Below are 23,183 nucleotides of genomic sequence, written 5' to 3'. Positions count from 1 at the left end.
ATGAAAGTATTTTTAGAGTGAGCTGTTTTTTAAAGGCTGCTGTTCGCTCACGAGCTACTTCGAGTATTGATTGATAGGAATTTACAATCTGCATATTGCACCTTATATCACCTTCGTTTGTTATATGTTTTAAGCTGTGTATATATATATATTTATATGTATCTGTGTGGATAACTGTCGCTATTTTTAAGAAATTCTTTTAGATTGTATATATTGCCCTTTTGCACTTTTTGCACATCAGACAGATCATCATATTTGCCAGTTGTTTCATTTCTTGTATTGTATTGCATGTCATAACAATTGTTGTGTACTTTTATGGATTTATTTTTTTCCGAATAAAGATCTTTGACTGACTGACTAACAACGAAATAAGGTCACAGAACACATAAGAAACAAAACAGCACTTTATAAAAATAGATATTTTTATTAATATTCAGAGTCCTTGATGAACAAAATCTACAAGAGGGTTTCGGAGATACAGATCTTTAGAGATGTTATCACTTTTTAATTCAAAAGCAGAAAAAGTATTGTTCAATCAAAAGTTAACAAACATTTGAAAATGTTGTGAAAGTTATACTACTCTTGCCCGGCTTGGGCGACCAAATCTGACAGGGAGATGGTCTGGAGAGGACAATGAGGTAGCTTGTGACATTTACCCGGCCACCAAAGCGTTTTCCATTCCAGGTTCAAACTTTACAGCACAAACGCCATAAGACTATAATGGAGTCGCCCTGATGAAGAGGATACACACTGAAAAGATGAGTGTGCCTTTGTGGTGATTCCTCAGTCCACAGGTCATGCGGGGCAACTTTGGTCACAGAGGTCGGGGTCCCTCGAAGTATTCTTTGAGACCGTGGAAGGCCAGCTGCAGCTGGGCTAATGGTCTCCATTCCTGGCGAAATCTTTTAGTGGGGTCTAGTGTCCTTCTTGTGTGACCAATATGGACTTTTACGACACTCTCAAGTCCAGCAGACTATGGTGCAACTTGTGGCCATGGAGGACAGGTCTTTGGGGTGCCCAACAGCAGCTAATCATCAGCAATGGATAGAAAATTGCTAGTGTGGGCTATTAGAGCTGTATTGCCCTGGTGCGGGTTTAAGGAGCTCAGTTAACAGTTACTTTGAATCACTCCTTTGGTCTGGGGCACGTCTTTTCCCCTAGCCAGGAGCCATAGGCACAGTCCGTTCTTCCCTAGCCCAAGGTGCAGCAGGTGTCGTCCAGCAGACAGTGCAGACTCTCGTTATTGGGACCCTTCCTCAGATGTCAGGTGCTTGGTAGCCCACCCTAGAGGTGTGGCTACATGAGGGCTCCATGCCCATGGGAACTTCGGCTAAGGCACTGGGTTTCCCTCTCTGTCCCAGTCTACCTGAACAAATGGCAGCCCCTCGGAAGTGGGAATCAAATTAATCGTAGCATCAAATCCGACTTGATGGCCAGGACGACTGTAATACCACTATTAAAGAAATTCAACTTTTAGGAAGTTGCCACTCTGTGACCCAGTTGTCCAGTGGCCTCACACAGGCACTGGCGAACGGACAGCATTCTTCTCGCCAGAGTAGTAGTATGAATTACTCCTGGACTTAAGAACAATAGCAGCCTGCTACAGGGTGTGGTGTTACCTCCACTTCGCCGGAAGTCACTCAAGATGTTAGTCCAAAAGGTGAGCTTCAAAGGTGAAGCTGCCTTTGGCCCACCAAAGGCAGCTTCACCTGTGTGAGGCCACTGGACAACTGGGTCACAGAGTGGCAACTTCCTAAAAGTTGAATTTCTTTAATAGTGGTATTACAGTCGTCCTGGCCATCAAGTCGGATTTGATGCTACGATTAATTTGATACCTTTCAGTACTCAGGGGACAGTCCCATTCAAAAGATAGACAGGATGAGGAGTATTCCGGCAACCTTGTCTTAGCTAAAGAGGCTACAGGCCTTTCCACAGCAGAACAACCATTTAGAAGTGTTGCTGTTGCGACATATATAAAACCACATGTCCTACTAAATAAAATACAGCTCCCTGCCTTAGGGATCTATAGGCCTTCCTTAGGGGAGACTTACATATATTGTTAAGGGAAGAGGGGGCTAATGCCAATACTTCAAATGGCAAAATTGAAGTAGAAGTGTTACCACTGCCCTTCCAGTCTGCAGTGGTAGTTCTGTACTTTGTTAGTCCTGGATGGACACTGTGTTACATGCTATATTTACCATGGAAACCAAATTCTAGGGGTGTATAGTTAAGCCAGTACTTAAAGTCAATTTGCCAATTCGTAATGGGTTAGAACACTGGCACGGAGGTCTAGTTTGCAGACCTCAGTGCACTCTCGGAGTCAATAAACCAGCAGCATCAGTCCAAGTACGTGAGGGTGAAGATGCAAAAAGAGCCAATTCCTTACAATCACCTAACATGCTGTTTGCCAATGCTGTTAAGGGGTGGCATATTTTGGGAAACATTTGAGGCGCTTTCTTGTCTTTTCAAACTCAATTCTCCCAGCCGGCAAATTCACATGAGATTAATCCTTAACTTGTGCACTGCAAAGGACAGCAGCATCCAAAAGAAACTGGTGGCATCTTCAGCAAGAGAGAGAGTAGGTACAGTAGGAAGCTAAGGAGGACAACACTTTTCCAAAACGACTGCAACAGCAATGCCGTTGAACAGAGAGAGAACAGGGAGTCACACAGCACCCACTAGCTCTATGAAAGATAGGTAGGCAGTGAGAGCATTTCAGGAGGTTAAGTAAATTTCGCTAGAAGAGAGTGGGCTCTACTCGCTCAAATCGGCTTTTTAATATGCTTTTATTTTCATTACTTTTTTTATGTCATAAAAGATTGTTTTGAAACACAAAATATTACAAATGTAAACAATTGTGACCAAACATTCTATACTTTTCTATAGTGCTTAATTCTGGAAGAATGCAAGCATGTATCCGGAAGTCTAAAAAGTGATGTAATGGATGCTTCAAAAATGTGCAGCTACTCCATCCAGAAAAACGTTCACTTTGGCTACAAACTTCATCTCTCACTTCTGGTCCGCTATTGTGATGGGGAAACAAGTCTGCAGTTCACAGCTGGAATGAACGTTTTTGGACAAGTGCCTTTCCACACCGTGAAAAGCGCACACACTGGACACTTGTTACCTTCCTGGTATAGTGATACCACTAATGCTCCACTGCTCACTACTACACATGACAGACTAGTATATCAGCTATTTTCTTTACCACTGGCATTATGGTGGTAACATAAATTATTTCAACTATTGCTGCTCACACCTCGAAGATCACGCTAAAATCAGATACATTCAATGCTTATATGTTTACTTAAAATGTCACTTCCTGTGGATTGGGTCACTCAGCTTTCTCTAGGTGGCCTAGTATATATTTTATTATAAGGATGGGAAAACTTAGGACTGAGATCAGGACATCACAGGATTCATAATACTAACTGATCGATTGCTGTTATGATCAGTCAACATTAATTTATAACTCCTAAACATCAGCTGAAATTTCGAATGCCCAATGACTTCACTGAAGCACAAGAGGAGGGGAATCCTGAATACTGAATATTGCATAATGGCAGGATTGCAAGTAAAGATATTTTAAAAACTTGGGCACAAGGTTGTAATGCAAGTAAAAGGGAATTTGTAGCCACCCCCTCCTTCTGGTCAACAAAGCATCACATGGACAGAGACAGAACGCAAGACTGCGACTCCAGGAGACCAGAATTTTCAATGCAATAGGTCTCGCATTTACGAGAGTTTGAGCTATTGGCATTGTAAATCACAGTGCCTTTTATTTATGTGTGGGTTTTTAAAACATAAATAACAATGCTTAAACTCTTGCAAATGCAATACCTATTACGTTGCAAATGCTTGTTATTATGCTGCCCACAGAGGGAGAGGTTGGGTTTCAGGGTTCAGAGCTGCAGACTCAGGAGCTGTAGACCGGTGTTCGAGGCTCAGCATCGGCTCAACATTCTTTAATTCTTAGCAAAGCATTTAATCTGCTGTCCAGGACCAAGCAATTTAAATTATAACTAAATGAACAAACAGCCAGTTCTTGGAGGGGGGGGGGGATCAAGCAGTGTGTGTGTGTGTGGGGGTGGAGGGAAGGGCTGGGAGGCGGGGGAGAAATAAAAAACAAGCACACAAAGGGCTTGGAGGGAGGGGGGAACAATGGAGGAAGCGTCCACAGATTTCTCAAATTAACATAGCGTCCGCTTCGCACGGCGTCCCTGCAGCGGGGGAGGGAAGCATATTTAAAAATTATAACTTAACAAACGTGAAAGGGTGCATAGCACACGGCAAATAGCAAAACAAAACAAAACAAAACGGCCCCCATTGCTAAAGCTTGCCTCCTACCACTGCTTTTTGGATTAATTAAGCAAAGAGTTCCCCCAAGATCTAATGCAAGTTATACAGTAAGAACACAGTAAAAGGTTCAGTCCTGATGCAAGGTTACAACAGAAGAGAGGGAGGTACTAAGGAGGGACTAATAGGCCTATTAAATCAAGAGCCAACATTTACAAAGGACAGTCACAGCAGCCAATTGCAAAGATGGGCGGAGAGTGGGTGAAGCTTCATGTCCATACCTGAATGCATGCCTTGCAGAGCAGCGCATGCGCTGTCCAGGCTCAACCTAAAAACTAGTATGAAGCCCAGGAAGATGACTATTTTGGATTATCAATATTGAATATCTAAAGACTCTAATCTGTTCCTTGTTATAGACCGCGGGTCTGCTATGGGGCTAGACAATTAATAAATGACATGTTTGCATTTTCTATGATGTACATAGGAGAGAACACATCTTTGGTACATAAATCAAGTAGTAGTGTCTACAAACGTATGTATCCTTCGACTGGCACCAACTCTTTTACAGAATGCAAACATTTTTCAGATAAAACCACTGACCAAGTCCTCAGATGTGTATAATAGCTTCTGCAGCAAGGCTTCCCTTGTACTGGAACTACCTTCAAACCTCGGGGTCAATTTTCTGCTGATGTGCTTGTCCATTCGACCCTATGCAGTCTCAGCGTTTGAAGTTAACTTGTCGCTGAATCATTACTTCCAGTTGTCAAGTTCTGAAAAATAAAGCGCCTTTCATGACCTTTGCCTATATTGTCCAAGCTCGGCTGTTCCCTCGGTTTCTTTCATTATCAAAAGCCAACTTAATTTTCAACTTCTCACCTTCCCCAATTTCAGCTTATTTGAAGGAACCTACATTGATATGAGCAGCTAAAGGTAATATGGAACTTTGACCAGGATAAAGGATTCAAATGACTACTAGATATACTTCGGGACTGTATTTTTCTATTCGTCTGAGAAAATCACAGGTGCAGAGATGTACCAAAATCCTTGTTTCCATAGGTGGTACCTTAAAGTCATCAAACTCCTGCTGATGATGCATGGAATTGGCAATTACAGAGATGAAACCCACTGGGTTGCCAACTCCCAAAAAGTAAAGGTGGCTCCCATTAGAACTGCTGTGTTCAGTCTTGACACAGAGGGCCTTAGGATGCCAGGCAGCAAGGCCCGTCTCCTTTGGAGGAGAAGGGACAGCTGCAGCCACCCAGAATACATGTTGGCCTGCCCACACAGGCAGAATAGAGCAGCCCTCTAATAGTACAGCTGCAGCTCGAGTCCCCAGCTTGTAGAGTTATGCTTGCAGTGGAAGAGTAGCACACCTCAGCCCTGACACCTCCATTTGCAAGTGGCTGAGAAACGAGGCAGGAGGGCAGCATTATCTTAATAGCGGGATACAAGGGCCTGCCGTCTGACAGCAAATGCTCACGAGTGCTGAAATCGAGCAAGAGCCAGCCGCAGGAAACCCAGGCAGTACTTAGATACCGGAGGTGGAAATAAACAGTGCCCAAACTCGTGACCCTGTAACTCCACCAGTAAATACCATTTTGACAATGTTCTCATGGTATGTGTGAATTATTAGGAACACTTGTGCCTTTTACACACATCGAGGAGGAAGGCTCCAGTTAAATATGGAAGCTGATCAACACAAAAATAAAAGAGCGCAGTGTCCCAGAAGCGGGTGCCACGCTTATCGACATGAGCTCCAATTAAAGTAACAGCTCGGGTAACTTTGCCCTCTGCAAAGTCGCAGCGCCGCAGAGATGCTGTACGTGTGAACATCTCCTGTCCGGCATGTGTCTGCCTTGTGTGAAGCCGTAGAGAAGCCCTGCTTGTGCACATCTCCTGGGCGTGTGTCTGCCTTATGCCGTGAGTGGGCACATCTTTTGTCCGGCATGTGTTTGTCTGCCTTGTGTGAAGTCGCAGCAGTGAAAGTGAAAGCTGAGGTCGAGCGCACGAAAGTGTGAGCGTGGTGGGAGCGCGTGGAAGCTAAGATCGCCAGAGAGGAGACACCGTGAACGTGCACATCGGCTGTCCAGGCAAGTGCACATGTCCTGTTCCCCTTCGCCCGTCTAACCCGACACAGAACATCAACACCAACACCAACACTCCCATGCAGTTAATTCATTGCAACAGTATTTAGGTTCCTACACTTGCTCAGTGTTTGCATGAAGACTACATTGTCCATGTAAGAACCCACTCGCCCTGCCTCTCCTTACTCACTCTATCCGTCTCAGACGCCGTAAAGCTTGATTTGGGCAGGAGTCTCAAGAGAGTTCAACCGCCGAACTTGCGCTTTCCCATTGTCCAAACAACGCCGATTACGAGAAGATACATAGAGCACCTGAAATAAACATAAAAAAGGGACTATACCCCCTCTCTCCCATCTCCATCCCCATCCCCATCTTAGAGTGGGGTTATTGAGAATTGTGAACATGAAGGAGTTGGAATTATTCAGAGGTCTCTCTTCAAGATCGAAAAGAAAAAAGTCCTCTTTCGCTTGTGAAATTAAGGATTTCACAATGAACATTTTGGCTTTACTACGTGCGGTGTTTTTAAGTGGGTTAGCTACGGACTGGTACTATAAGTATGCCGAACTGACTTATACTTAGTCAATTTCATTTGCTTGTGACTTTTACATAATTATCCATTCCAACATCCCGCCGCCATTTATATTGATAGCTTGTAGCAACCCCGAATACCTGTTTTTGCCGTAATAAAGGCCCCAAAGCTCCCAATCTAATATGGCGCTAAAGACCACAGTAGAAGTTATCCTAAAGTAGCTCTCCATACCGCTCTATGGGATTGTGCTGTGGCCACACGCTTGATGACTCTTAGGTGCACATAGGTTTTCGTTGATACCTCTGTCAGCAGAGTCGTAATATATCATTACATTCTGCGAACTCTCCTTCAACACGTAGTATTTTTTCTTTCTATGTTATCAGAAAGGCGGGGCGCCGTAGCAATTGGTCCTTCTTTTGTATTTAATAGCTGATGCAACCAGGCACCGGTAAGTATAAGATTTCCCCGTTTATCATGGTATGTAGGCTATGGTCAATTGGCGTTATATTCCAGTATTAGTGATGTTGTATAATGACCTTATTTGTATTTGTTTGAATGTTTACTTGCCTTGTTTTATTTTTTATGTTTTCATACGTTCCGAAATGGAATTAGTGGGCTCAGATTCTGGTAGTGGCAGGTTTGTCAGTTGCTGCCTGGACCTGAGGTTTGCCGGAACTGACTTGGTCGTGGATACATTTGTTGATATTAAAGTCAGTTTGGAAGTATGTTGGGGTACGAGTTTGAAAACTACATTTTGGTGATTAGCATATCCAGTATAGGTGCCTAGACATGGATTTGCGGGCGTGTCTCCTGGTTGATTCTTTGCGGATCGCATCGGAAGAGAAAGAAAGTAATGCAAGGGATCGCAGCCGTTTTCAAGACTTTCCATGACATTATAACCTCTGTCACCTGTGGAGAGTGATACAACTTTAATTCTAGGAGTCCCTGTTTTAAACTATTGGCGCAAGACTCTTAACAGAACCTGAGGTGTTCCTATCAGAGTCTCTTGAGTGCTGGCTCTATCACAGTGGGAGCATATGAAAGCTAAGATCGCCAGAGAGGAGATGCCGTGCGCGTGCACATCGGCTGTCTAGGCAAGTGCACGTGTCCTGTCCCCCTTCGCCCACCAAACCGACAACAATAGGTCTTGCCAAGGCGAGCAATGCATGCGCTGCATCGCTAGGCGAGACCTAAAAAATAAACCAAATGATCAGCAGAGACTGCCCTCAAGCATGTGGTATCTATAGGTAGGCATGAGATGGCATCATACAAGAAAACAGAGTTTATGAGGGATTCAAGTAATTCAGGTATGTCAAATCCTAACATTTTCCTGAAAATGTTAACATGTTCAATTGAGCAATCCACCAGGTCTAATAGTAAATCTCAAACAGAAGCAGTCAACTTTACAGGACCTCAGTGTATTCGGGGAGAAGGGGGATATTGGCAATTGTCTAAGCAAACAGAGCTATGTGTCCTCTATTATATAGAGAGCAAAGTGAACAGCTGCTGGCAGATAAATAATATCTCAAGTAGCCAGGGCTTTGCTTATCCAGGTTAGCAGCACAGGAACATGCACGAAAACAAGAACTCAATTGTTTGTGTTGATTTCTGACTTCTCAGCAGATGATTTTACTAAGAATGAGAATGCTGATGGATTTAATTTTTGTAACGGTTGAGGGCATTGATAGAAAGGAATGAGGGCCAAGTGCCATTTTTTATCTTATTGATAATGGGAATAACAATCATAATGTAGAGAGAAACCAAGATCAGGATGGAATTGAGAATCTGTGAAATTAGATCACTTCACCTCAGATTCCATACTACAAGTTGAGCACACAAAACCTCATCTGTAGCAGGTGCACAGTAGCTTTAACTCAACCAAGGCCCACTCTCGGAATACTGGTGAGGCAAATAGCATAGCCATGACTGGGAAACACATGGCCAAGGCTAGGTCCATCTATTATCAGAACCCAGTGATGAAACATGATCAATTATCAAAGGTGGCCTTTCCGAAAACTTTAGAACTCGACTGCTCAGATATTGTTACTCTGTTTCAATTCTGCTAAAACCACCATCGATCATATTAACAGGGCAATTACAGCTACCTGATGTTGTACATGAACCCGGAAGTTCTTTCAGAAAAACACTGCCTGAAGCAGAAGAAATATTTAATGGAGTGTCCAGTTATTCACCATGGATATTGATGGAGATGTTGGGATTTGGCTCCTGCTTTATAGGCTTTGTGTTATACAACAAAATATTAATAATGGGGAAAATTGCTTACCCTATTCAGTTATACAGAGTAAGGAACTAGAGGTGCTCATTTTAATCTTTTTTTTTTATTCACCCTCTATTTGGAGCCATTCGTGACAGTTATTAGCATACTTAAAATTGCTTTGGTAAATTCCAATGGCTATTCAAATGTGATGGCATATGCAAACGATGTTGCAATCTTTACCCACACAGTTGATATGGCTATAACTACTTAAGGAGAAGCTCCACAATGCAACAGAATTTCAGGCTATCAATTAAACAAGGGTAACACTCTATTTGTCTGCATTATCTTCAGCCACATGAAAAACAAGGTCACCTTTCTAGAGGTGTACATCATGGCTGATGTGGATGAACTAGTACAGATAAAAACGGAACCACTGTTAAAGATGAAGATCAGCTTAGGGGAATGGCGTTGTGTACCAACAGGACTCAAAGGACATTACAATATTACAAAAATGTTGGTTTTACCAAAACTTATATCCAACTTTCACACAATTCAGCTACTTGTTACTTGTACATTATTTTCCTCAATGAGCCAGTCTCAGTGATGAACAGTTTTCTTTGGAGGTAAAGATACACTATCAAATATCTTAAACCTCTTGTGGAATGAGGTGGTCAATCTTTGCCAGATTCCAAACTATAATATTGGGATATAATGGTAAAGGTATGTTTTTCTTGTTAAGTAGGGAATTGAGAGATGAGGGAGAGGTTTCCAAGACTACTTAGTTACCATCTATATGCAAACTTAGTTCCAGTTAGGAAGCAGTTGGATATCTACTTTGCTTTACAGAGTCATGTTACTAAAAGAAAGTATGCTTAATATAGCCTTATAGCCCGCCGTAGCAGGCTATACCGGTTGTTAAAGGCCCGCTGCAGCATTCAATGCCCGGGACTTTAACAAGGCAGCAGGACTTTAAAAGCCGGTGTAGCCCTGCTACGAAGTGTTATAAGGCTATTAGAACATTCTGCCACTAGAGGGCAGAATGTTCTGACAAATAAAACAAAGCCTTCAGTGAGCGCGAGGGGATAGAAATCCCTTTAGGCTCCCTGAAGCCTTTGTTCACAGCTGTTTTCCAAACAATGGCTCTTGAGCTATGTTCACACACTATACAACTAAATACACAGTGAATTAAATCAGAAGGAAAAGGGGGAGGGAGAAAAAACTTGATATAAACATAATATCACAAATGCCCATGTACATGATATAAATAAATTTAATGCAAGACAAAGGGCGCTAAAACAATTACACTCATACTATACACTAAACAACACTGGACATATGGGAAATCAAAAAACAGTGGCAGAGGAAAATATACATACAACAATTGACACAGCACACAATCAAACAATGTCCTCTTGGATTTAGGCCATGTTGGAAGCGTCGACAGCATTTCAACCCAAAGTTGTTTAAAGGGTCATCATCAGGACAAACTTCAAGAGCAAGAAGCGACCACTTAGTAAAGTTTTCTTTAATTCTTCCTGTGCAAAATACTCCTCCTTTTATCCTACCAAAAATTGTTTATTTATTTCGTGAAGTTTCTGTTGAAGGGGCGTCCCGTTAGTGTGGGAGTTACACACTAAATGTAAACTCATCTGTAAAGAGGAGTCAACTAATGATGCCAGTTGAGCAATGTTCAGCCAGGATATATAAATCTTTGCCACATCCAATCTTTTTATGAATAAATTATTTATTGAAAAAAACTCTGTGTGCGGTGTCCCATCCTCCAGCAACCGGCAGGCAGAAATGAGCAGCTGAGCTGTGAACAAAGAAACATTGAAATATTGGAGCTCCGGGCTTATACCAGGCTTTATAATCCTGGAGCACTCCATTGTTTTCAATGGAGCTTCCAAAGTTCCAATATTCTAATACAGTAGGAACTATATCATCGTAAAAGCTTGGCAACAATATTTTAAGATTACTAGTTTTAATAGATAGACTCCCCTATAGTGCTACAAATCTTTGCCACAGATATTTCATGACTGCATCTTTCTAAAATAAAAACACTGGTGGCATAGGCCATCTAGAACCTATTGTAATGTGGGGAATAGGCATAAAACCACAAGTAGGCTATATATAGCTGAAAACAATGAAGAAGTGTGCTTCTTTCTAGCTTAAGAAGATTAGCAGTCATTGGTGGAGACTTAAATGTTACAAAGAAATGGATATTACTACGGTAGCATAAATTGCTAAAATATGGTATTTTATAAATATATTAATTCATGTAGTTTTAAAAATATTAATGTACTGCATTGCTATTGATATCAGATTTTATATCTTACTGTGCATTTTTTGTATTCTCTTTTTATAATATTTAAGTACAAAAAGGTATTAAATTACACCAAACCTGATAAAAACCATTCTTCACATTCTCAATACACAGGCTACATCTTAGCTCAAAATAAATAACTTTGTTACAATAGCAATCAATGCATGTTCCCTCTCTGCTTCCTACAGAGTACCTAACACTTTTTCGTTCACTTCACTTACCAACTAAAACTTACAGAATGATAAAATTGCAGCTTTTATGATCAAAAAATCAAGGCTGCTGGTCACCATGATTCAGACTCTCACAAGTGGAGAGAATCAAATAGTTACTAAAGTATACTGGAGTTAGCCAAATTTGACTTTATGGCCCTCCTTGAGGATGTGCCATTAAAGACCTTTGTTGGAAATCGAACTGAGAGTGAACATGGAGAAGCACTCAGCCTCACGCCAGATGTTAGATAAGCACTCATGCCTCGAGAATACTAACCGTTCTGGGAAGATGCCAGTTTATCCAGGTTGTCGAAAACTGTTAAGACATTTTTTGTTCCACAAGGCAGCTCTCACCTCTCTTCGAAATCTTAATGAATTCAGTACACCATGTGACTGTTTGACATTTTAGACAAATGACAAAGATGAGTTTGGATGATATGGTTCGGTTTTTGACATAAAATAACTTAAAAGTAAAATTTTGTAAAAAAACGTATAGCACCACAACATCCCACTCCAGTCTGCTCCAAGGCATGCAGTGCTCTATTACATGTTGTGGAAATGGAACAACAGGTGGCAAATAATTATGGAGCAAATAAAAAAAGAAGGACATGAAGATGAAAACGGGGAAGAGAAATGTGGCTATGTACAGGAAAGGTTTTAAATAACAGGCAAATATGACCAGTTCTAGATTGGATCCTGGGGAGTTTTTTTTAGGTCCACAAATGCCTGCTCTAAATCGACAAAACACCAAGGTGTATTATCTAAAAAAAGAAAAGAAACCATAAGTAAGCAGTGAAACAAGATAAAGAAAAATAAATGGAAGCTGGATCTGGTCCCGTTTTCAGAAGAGCATGTCCACATCTGGAGACTGACAAATGCATTACAGATAAAAACCAATATAGTCATACAAAAAGAAGGAGCACACCTGATATAAATTCAAGTTAGCAATAAAACAGGAAAACAGTATTCCCAAATAGATGTATGTAAAAGAACGCTTTAAAGTATTTTGCACACAAAAAATCTGCCATCACGTAGATAAACTGTAGCAAATTGTGAGTTCTAAAACGCAATAAGCTTCACTTGATGAGGCCCAAAACCATCCTTACTTTGTCAATGACACCACGGCTTTTTTTTCAGCAGCATTTCTTACAAGCATCGATCACAGCTAATGATTATCCGGGATCAAAGAACTGAAAAAACATCTTGCTTGCATCGATCGATTCGAGCGTTATATTTCTTTTGAAGCCTGCACTAGTCTCTCTGCTTGCCAGCCATCGAATGTTACAGCTATTAAGTCTAATTAACAGTTCTAATTGCCATAACTAGGAACCTTAATCAGTGGGAGAATGTATTTTAAGAAATGTAGGGTTTACAGCATATTTGCTCTTACAAGCATGAATCACCATCGGGTAGTTTGGCTGTCAATTCTCAGTTATCAATAATTCTTAAGTTGGAATTTGGCCTCATTTTATAGGTCTTCTTGCACAGCCATTTGTTGCAATGATAAATTAAAATTACATTAGCGACTCCTTTCATTGCTATTCAGAGTTAGAAATATGTCCGTAATGAGATTATTATTTATTGGCTCCAAGAAGGTGCAGGCGTTCTGTAGCAGGAAGCGTTCCGCATTTGTTGGACGTGTGCAGCCTCGAGTCCCACGGTGGCAGCAGACCACTCGTCCTTATACATTAAGGAAGGCACAGCTCATTTTTCGCCAAAAAATGAATTATAATGCAAATTAAAATAAATCTGCAAAAAGATGATAAGCAGCACACATTTTAGAAACAAATTACCTGTATTAATAACAGAGCAAACTTCGCGTCTTTGGTTTTGTCAGAGGTTCCGTGTGTATTTGCACGAGTTGGAGAACCCTGCTGAACAGAGATAATACTTTCAACCGTTCTCCTTCTGGATCGCCCCCCTCCACAAATCCCTACAGGTGTGAATGGCGGCATTTCCTGTTCACTGTAAATTTCACATCAATGGTTATATGTGCGTGGATTCATAGGTTTTTGTTGTGTTTTATCAGTGGTATCGAAACAGAACGCGCTACACCCGAGGTGCAGCAGCCTGATTTACATGGCACAAGGGTTACTTGTCGGTACCTGCTGATTACAGAGGCAGAGATTGATGCTTATAAAAGATTTGGGTGGAAAACTTGAGAATACTGTTCTACGGGGTGTGGAGGACAAATATATGCTAGCGATCATTCTGTGTTGGTAGGACTTTTTGCTCAAAATTCAGACATTTCGCAGACAACTATGTGGAAGAGTGTTCTGGCCTCTGGCCTCCACCATTTATCCAATCTGCTTTTTAGGTCGAGCCTAGCGTTGCAGCGTATGCGCCGCTCGCTTTGCAAGGCATGCAGTATTTAGTATAGGGTGGAAGCTTCATGGAAGCTCAGCCCACTCCCTGCCCATCTTCTTCATTATCTTAGGTCCTAAATGCTGCCTTCCGATTGGTTTTAGGCTTGTTAGTTCCTCCTCATGACGGCCATGTTGTCAAATGTATCCTTCGATGGCTACTGGCCCATTAACTCCGAACACTTTTGTCTTCCCTGTCTCCCGCCCTCCCCCCACCCCGCAGTCCGTGACTTCTCGCCCCCCTTACCCTCCCACTCCCATTTCTAATGCAATAGGTCTTGCATAAATGCAAGTCCTATTGTATTGCAAATGCTTGCTAAGGTTTGTGCAGGCATTGACAATCTGGGATTCAAAAGGAAGTTCAAACCTAGAATGATCTTTAATCTCTGGTAGTGCAGCATCTCCCTCCCAGCAAGAGCCATGCAACGCCACATGGTGTAGGCGTGCATTTTAAATTGGACACACCGTAACAAATGTAATAGTTTTTTAAATATAGACATTAGGAAGTCAAATACAATGACTGATTGGACCAATGTGGTGTAGCATAAGTTTAAAAAAAACATAATATTTTTAATACAAATTCAGGTGCTCACCCTCATAACATTCTGTATACAAATTTATCCTAACTGTTTTTAACAATACAGGTAATTTCTGGAACTCCATTTGCCTTACGTGAGCCATACATTTTTCTTGCTCCTTCTGTTGTGATTGTAACTGAGCAGAAGCAGCATTCACTTATAGTCACATTAGTAACAAGAGGCATGTAAACGATGCCATACTAAAGATGCGCACAAATAACTACAAATACAAATGAATTGTTATCACCTGTTTACCAACACAATCTTCACACTTTCCTATACTGCCTAACACAAATCACAGCTTTCAAACATTGGCACAAAAAAACAGCAGACATTTAACCTCTTGTTGTCATATTTATGGCATTTTTAGTGATCGCTCCAATGTATACCTTTTGTTAAAGTATGGATATGTTATGTAAACATATTGAGTTTGAATGTATATCTTTGTTGTCACTGTTCAGAAAGTATACATTTTATCAATAATTAAATGTGTCACTTTTTCCGGCCACTCACAATACATATTCTCATCAGCACTCCTTCCATCATCTGCTTGTGTTTGCTTTGTTTGCCATAAGTTGGCAGGGTACGCCTGGACGTGGGTCCCTTGCTCATTTTGCCACTGGATTCAAGCTAGCCTGGCTGATGAAGGATGTTACACTGAAACCAGTCCCAGGATGCTTGTTTTCGGTTCACGGAAGAGCTGGCTTGGCAGTTCGGACTGGACAGTTCCCATGAGGCACAGGGTCAAGACTGATTTGCATATAGCTGGGTATGAACGGAGGTGGCAAAGTGAGCTAAAAAATGATGACGGATTCAACCCAAATCTGTGACTGGGGGTAAGTGTCTGAAAAGTTCCAGTGCTCCGTCCATCATCTCCTTGAGTTTGCTTATCTGGGAGAAAGGTTATCTGCACGGTAACAAATGACCCTGTGGGAACTCTTGGGCTGGGTATTTGACCTGCATGGGTTAGCAAGGTGCTAACCCATGCAGGGGCGGGGGGGGCAGATGAGACATTTGCATATGCAACAGTGCCTCCCTTGACTGAGGTCTTGCTTACCTTACAAGAAACAGACAAATTCCTGATCTGCTCAAAGGTAGAGTGGTTTAATGTCTGCTGTTAGTGCCACATGCGCTTGGTATTTGCAGACCCATATACCAAAAGGCATGAGTGATTATCTCCATGAAGTGCAGTGAAGCAACAGTGACTTGGATATGGCTCCTTGAAGTTGAAGCTAGTAACCCCCCCAGAAAAAATGTAGCAATACTTTAAAGGTTTTTAGGTTGCGCCTTCTAGACTGTGCATGTGCTGTCTGTTGTGAAGCATAGTGTGTCTTACCAAGAACATAGGGGTGCTTGGAGCCTGTCTAGTGCTTACCATTGGTTATTTTCCTGTCTCTCTCATTTGCCTGCTTATTTGTGTCCCAGGTTCTCAACATTGTGTTTATCCCTCTCATGCAGCATTGCCTCATTACCATGTGTTTGCCCAGTGTCTGTGATCAATATTAGTGAAGTAAAATAAATTACTTTTTCTTTCTGTGTAAGAACTCACAGAGAGTGCATGTTTATTCGAGCCATATCTCCCTTGTGAACTTCTTTCTCTCCTGTGCCACTGCATGTGCTTCTCCCCACTCCATTCCTGTTAAAAATAAATAAACAAACAAACTGCGGCCACATCATTTTGTAGGTGCAAGCTAGATTGGTGTGTGCAAGTACAAAATGACTTGAGTGGCCACGTAAAAGTTTTTTTTCTTTTACTTTAGTCGTGCTCTGTAGCTTCAAGGATGCAGTGCAAAACCACTGGCAAAGGTAATAGGCCACGTAGACGACATTGATTGGCTTTGCCAACGATTGTTCTGACTATGGCCATTTCTCATAGACTTGTCTTGGTTGCAAATAATTTCCATGTTAACGATGGACTTCTCAGACCTACACTGAAAAAAGTTACGCCTCTATATTTTTTATATTTTTTTTCAGCTTTTCTCAATGTTGATTTTTTGGGATAGGTTGTTTGGTAATAGATTTTAATATTTACAAAAATTGCTTTGCCAATTGTTAGTTTGTTATTCTTATTTGAGTTTATAAGGCGCACAGCTACCCCAAGGGGTTTCCCGGAGCTAGCCTGAGAGGAGAGGAGGGGGAAAGAAAAGGACCTACAAGTTGAACAAACACGTTTTCAGACATTTATGAAAATTACCATAAACTCTTATTTTCGTAAAGAAATGGGAAGAGAGTTTCACAGGGAGGGTCCTAGGTAGGCAAAGGATCGACTGTGCATGCGCCTCAATCTAATTCTAGGAACAGTAAATGTAAGCTGAGTAGTGGAGCGAAGAGTGTGTGAAGGTAAATAGGGTTGGACTAAAGACTGCAGGTACTGAGTAGGTGAACCAATTTTGATTTGAATCTCTTTTTGAATTCTATTACCTATATTGCTTATTTAATTATTTATCTTTGCAAAGCCAACACTTTCCAATGAGCAAGCCTCGAGCTTTCCACTTGTTGGTTAAGATAACAAAGCCTTTGGCTAACTCATGGAAGAATCCGAGCCAAGTATTTGGAGAAGAATAGCTTGAGTATGTACAAACATTTCTAGTCATTCACCCAAAACGACTCTGCTGGGGTGCATGATTACATAAACTATAAAAATAATAAGAAAGGGAATAAAGTACATCCTGCCCAACTGCCACCTTTAGCAAAATATATCCTAAATTGAAGACCTTCATTCAAATGAGAAGAAACAACTCTGGGCCAAAAGAACAAAAAGATGAAAAGAGGGGAACTTCTTAAGCCACCCCTCAGGTTACTTCATACGAGCTGTAAAGCAGCAGGACAGCATATGTAAGGCACAGTTTTCCATACGTTTTCCACTCTAGCCTGTCATTTGAACTTTCTTCTACTGTTTTTCGATAGAGGTTAGTGTTAACTTCTTCACACAGAAGCATTCACGCGAGGCACTTTTGAAAACATTTGTTTTATGTATTGTTAGTGTCAAGCTATTTAATGCAAGATGATTGTTTTTGGCAGATATGACTGACGATAATTATCATGTCAGCATCTGAATATGGTATGGCGCATATAAACAGATCCTACAGCGCTACTAAGTGGATTGTTGACTAACTGTACATTAATAGCATGAACTCTGCTGGCAAGAAAACACAAATTAGCCATGGAAGTATTTCGAAGTGGCCACCATTTTACTGGAAGATTTACTCTGGCAAATCTTTAATCGTATAAATAAGACAATTAATGTTTTATTCTTAACGATGTTTAGGCTTTAGTAGTCCTGAAGCAAAGAAGCATAGTGACTGATATTTCGCTTGAAATAACAGACTACAGGCGGAAATCGTGATGCTCCTGCTAAACTATTATTACAGTTGCAACAAACCATCTGTATCAGATTGGTCTGACAGCAAATTCTCTAAGGGATCAAAGATTATCTGAGTCTAGCAAGGGACAAAACTCTGTTCACCGGCTCTGGGATTTACAGGAGCAGAACATAGTAATGACACAAAGCTACAGAATTCAGTCATCCATAACACTGTACAGTATGTCCCCAAACCAGCACACCACCTGAAAAAGTCAAACAAATCTTTGTAAGCCTGAAATACATTTATATCGTCTGCATATCTTAAAACATGCTCTGGTCAAATAATCTAAACACTTCACTTATGTGTATTGTAGTAAAGAAAAACGAAGCTCCTTGTGGAGGCGAAGCCATAATTTTTCTGAAAAATTATTAAGTGAACAAAAGCAGAAATATATTCCTCGAAGAGCTAACTTAATTCCAAAGATCTTTAGAAGTTGCACAAGCACCGAATATTTAGTTACACCACCCTATAACACTACCATACAACAACACAAAGAGCAAGTTAACAGAGAATTATGATTTACTTGCCTTTTGGAACTGGGATGTTTACCACCAAGAGTACCTGAGTGTCAGTCACCGACACCATGGCTTAGATGTTGGAAAACAATTGGGGAGTATAATGGCGCGTTCATATGTTGGATGTGTCCCACCTCCCTATCCCTGGGCTTACAGTGCTGCATTCTCCTAAGCTGTCTCTCTAACCCCCACAGAATGCTGTAGATGGATGCTATCTGCTTAACAGTTGTTTCTGTGTTACTTCCCTGCATACTTTTCCTCAGTCGGATGGTTCGTTTAGTTAACTCAAGAATGACGCCATTCTGCTGTTAGTTTTCTGGACAACTCTAAAACCGTCAAGCATAATGGATACTGGAAATGTTTGATTATTGTCCTCACCCTCATCATAACTGACTCACTCACAGAAAAACAACTTGGCTCCTACTACCCTCTTTACAGATCAACTATAACAGTGACTTTGACTGTGCTGCTGCAGTTGTACCCGTCTTTTCTTCATTTCCTTCTACTCCCTGGTGACAATGAAGATAAAGGAAAGGCAACTCCAAGCACCTAAGAAGTGGGTCTTTCAGTAGGAGGCAAAGGCGGAAATTCATAGTACTCCATTGTGACATCATAGCGGGGTGCAATACACTTGTCATTTTTAGCTGCCTGTCGCTGACGTAGCTATGCAGCAATTAAATCACAACTGAGTTTGGTAACAGAAACATAACGAATTCAAAGTGCTTTACTGGTGTTAAAAATCAAAGAAACGAAAAACTTTAGGCATAAACGAATTACATTAAAAAAAAAAGTAATATTATTCTAACATGGAAGAATGAGTCAGTTAACTTATCCGTTAGGTTCAAATTGATACCCTATTTAAAATGAAACTGTAAATTCAGTATTGCTCCAGTTGCATCACAACCAGTTTAAAATATCCCTGTGCATCACTGGTCTATAATAAACAATACAATACACGGTACCGCCTCACATAGGTTGATAAATATGTATTTCCATAAATATTCAACATTTTGTTAAGGGGTTTGTTACCTAGTCTAGTGTTAAAATTAAAATCAGCTCCCAATAATTGAGTGTATCTAAGCTTCCTTGAATGTAAAAATCCAAACAGCAGGAGGCATTATTGAAGAGAATACCCAAGTAAGGGAAATCATTAACTTTCTCCAAGGTGAGATTCTGAATATACAGCCTTAATATAAAATTATCTTCGTTTTACGTTCTTAGGGCCCATTGTAATTTTATGTGTCAGAGAAAAATTGGCATTTAGGTCAAAACCATCCATAAAGGAAACAAATACCTAGTATTTTTTTCAGACCATTAGCGGTACAAGCCTTAAGAACCACATCATTCACAAAAAGCAGGACAGGGTAGATTTATTACCCAAGCCTGGGATATCTATACTAGGTATCCTTAGACAACCCTCGAGTTCCTTCGGACAAAGCGTAAAAAAAGAAGAAGAGGTACCAAAACGCACCCCCTCCTTACTGCCCTCGCTGATGTAAAACTATTGCTAAACTTACAATTGGGCCCAAATCTAAACTCAGCAGTAAGATTTATATGAAAACAGAGCTAGAAATATTTACTAATCAAAGATGTAATTTCAAACACTGTTCAACAGTATCCAACCTGGTTCTGAAGTCATACGTGGTTTTAGCAAAAACTCTGTATCCTGCTTCCCGTCTTGTAGTCACTCATAATAATTCTGCCAGCTATCTTAAAAACAGGGTTGATTAATGATATAACATGATAGCAACATGAATTCTCCTTGGTTTCTTTTGAAAAACGGACCCAATAATTGACAGAGACCAAGAGAAAGAAGTGGTTTTTGATGTGTATAATACCCTAGTAACAACAGGCACCCACAAGGGGGAGTCCTGTTTAAATAAATCTATTGGAACTACATCTCGGCCTGGGGTTTTTCTTAAAAGACATGTCTGAAATGCCAAGATAACCTCTAAATGAGAAAAAGCTATTGTAGCATCTGAATTAGTGGGGGCTCAGTTGCAATCAACTGCATGTGATGAATTATAAATATTACCAAAATTAGTTAACCACACATCAGCCATGATATGCACATCTAAAGATAAACAAACTACATTTTGCACACAAAAAAAATATAAAAAGGTAACGACTCTTCACAAAACTTTACAATCCTTACTGGCATTGACAGCTGAAAGATCTTCCTAGCCTTTTTACTGAAAAGCGTTTGTGCAGTTTTTAAGATTATCTTTACATGCTACGGGAAGAATCCTCATCCCTGTTTTAGGGAGAACGCTTCAAGGCATGATGGAAATTGTTGATGGCCAAGGAACACTGTTGATGACACTATTTAAAAGCTGAAGGTCCTCTTCTATTCCTCCTAGAGCTCTGAGGAGGTCAAGTGCTTCAGATGCCGCAGAGCCTTATTTAGACATAGCCCATCTAGTCCAAATACAGGCATAGCTACTTCCACTAGTTCCAAAAAGCCACAACGATTTCTTGGAAAACTCGGCTTCAGCAGTCAGGGACATCCCCTTGCTTGAATATTGATTTGTCCTAGAAATCATGGAGTTTTCAAAGAACTGCCATTCCCTTGGGGTTCTTTGATGACGTTATTATGTCCGACTTTACGTCAAACAAGGCACCTTCAAGGTATAAATATGCCTACACTTGCCCTAGCAAAGACACGGTGGTTCGGAGCAGCTCAACTATCTACTTGCCCGACGCAGCTCGCTACAGCAAGTGCCGAAGGAAGCCGACCCTCCAGCTGACGCACTGACAGAGAGGCTGCCTTTCTCTCGCTGAGAATCCAGCTCCAGTGTTTCCAAGCTCCCCTCGCGGGGTGTTGGAAAATCGAGTCCCGAGACTGAGATACCAGACCTCCTTCATTCTAAAACAAAGGTACGGAGCTGATTAGACCCTAAGAGAAATCTTGGTTAGATTCTTGGCAAAGACAAACTAAACCTATGCTACACTTCACTTACTTCTTCCCTCGTACAAGACTTAGGTTAGGTACATTGGGGTAGGCGTATTTTAGAAGCACCAGTTGAGTACTTTTAGCATTTGTTATTCACGTATGTATTAATCTATGGTCTAGAAACCATACAATGCTTTTACAGTATTATTTTATAATACTCTTCTTACTGTACGCCTTATACTTTGCAACCAGTATTACGATTGTAGCAGTTCACTTCACTTGCATGAGAAAGAAGACTGTTCAATAAAATGCTTTTATTGAAAACGCCTGTCTCTCTATTTCTCTGCACCTTTGATGAAACGAAGCATGCACGATTGACTGAGTAAAATATCTATCTATTGTTTCCCCAACACTGAAGATCAGTTTTATTCTTGGGGAAACAAAGTTGTCATGTTTATGCGGTTGTCAGAAACTAATCCCTTCTTGTGTATTCGAGAAAGTTTCTAGTGACCTCTGAGCTAGCTGGCACTCACAATTAAGTCTAATATATTCGATAGAGACCTAGGCGACCTAAGTCCTACGTCAAATCTATAGGATATATTATTCCAATTCGCAGAGCCTATTGGGAATATAGGAACTACACTACAACTTGTGGCTTTAAGAAGTGCATGGTTCTAGTGGAAGAACTACAGGAGGGAATGAATTATGTTAACTTCACATGCATCAGTCAGCATACAAAACCCCATCCCTCTGGGTTATTCCAAAGACAACTTCCCATTTAAATTACAATTTGATTTATTTCAGAGTGTTTTCAAATTCTGTGTATGGGTGGGTAAATAAACTATCTTTATAATAATATACCACACTCAAATGCATGCTTACTTGAAAGGGAAACAATTTATGAAGGGATCTCTAGCCAACCAAGAAAAGCGTGTCTGTGTTCGGTAATATGCTGTTTGGTATCCAACAGGAAGTTAGTGCTATAAGCCCCATTGTATAAGCAGACAGCAAAGGGGTATCTGGAGATAGTAATGCCCCAATGAAGGGAAGCTTGCCTTTGGTGCTATTGCTACCTGAAGAGTTCACCTGTCTAGAAGCCCGCTAATACAGAAAAAAATCTAAAGACCTTTAGTAAAGAACATCCTAATCTGTCCCTTACAAGGGAGCAGAGTTGGAGCGTGCACTAACTACAGGCTTCTGTTTGGAGACAGACTGGCACCTTTTCACTGAGATGCAAAAGGCATCAACTAGAGCGACACCACCAATATGCTAACTGGTCAACCAGCATAACATTACTATGGCATTCTTACCAATACACAATGTGGTACAACTTGGTAGAGATGAGCCTGTAAATTAAACCAGTTTTTCTGATTCACTTTTTGAGACCTGCTTGTGGGAGGTAATTTCTCTCCAAAGGATACTGATTTCATAAATCATAAAAGATTGAAAAGAAACTAACTATATACTTGTACACTGTATTGTAGTTTTATGCAGCACCCTGTTCTGTTGGGGGCACGTACTTGACATAATTAATGATGTCTGGTACCTTAAAAAGACTGAAACATAGTTAGTTTACTGTGATATTATGAAGTGAAGAGTGTGGTGCAGCAGGAGACTATTATCCTGTGACCATGTTCTTTCCCAGTGAGATTATCTCTTAATTATGCTGGCATGTTTTATCATGGGAAACTTTTCATATTAAGATTTTCATGTCTGCTGTTGAAGTAATAAAACCCTCTGGAACAGTCGTACCAGGAGGCATAATAACCTTGACGGTGCTAACTGCCCTCGACGTTAGTTTGGGCACAAG

General features: G+C 40.8%; 1 protein-coding gene across 3 annotated transcripts in view; it reads right to left on the bottom strand.

The window, feature by feature from the left end:
• LOC144818446 (lysine-specific demethylase 4C-like) overlaps nucleotides 1–23,183 on the bottom strand; it is a 1,795,190-nt gene that overhangs the window by 916,016 nt on the left and 855,991 nt on the right. The window contains exon 9 of one of the 3 annotated variants that reach the window (XM_078675870.1): nucleotides 10,729–10,940. The exons of the other annotated variants lie outside the window; for them this stretch is intronic. Within the exon in view, the coding sequence (XP_078531996.1) occupies nucleotides 10,872–10,940 (69 nt within the window). The 3' untranslated portion in view covers nucleotides 10,729–10,871. Of the gene's footprint in view, nucleotides 1–10,728; nucleotides 10,941–23,183 lie in introns of those variants that run through there. 3 annotated transcript variants of the gene reach the window in all.

Source organism: Lissotriton helveticus, chromosome 2_1 (genome assembly GCF_964261635.1).
Source record: "Lissotriton helveticus chromosome 2_1, aLisHel1.1, whole genome shotgun sequence".
NCBI lineage: Eukaryota > Metazoa > Chordata > Amphibia > Caudata > Salamandridae > Lissotriton > Lissotriton helveticus.
This window is presented reverse-complemented; position numbering and strand designations above follow the sequence as displayed.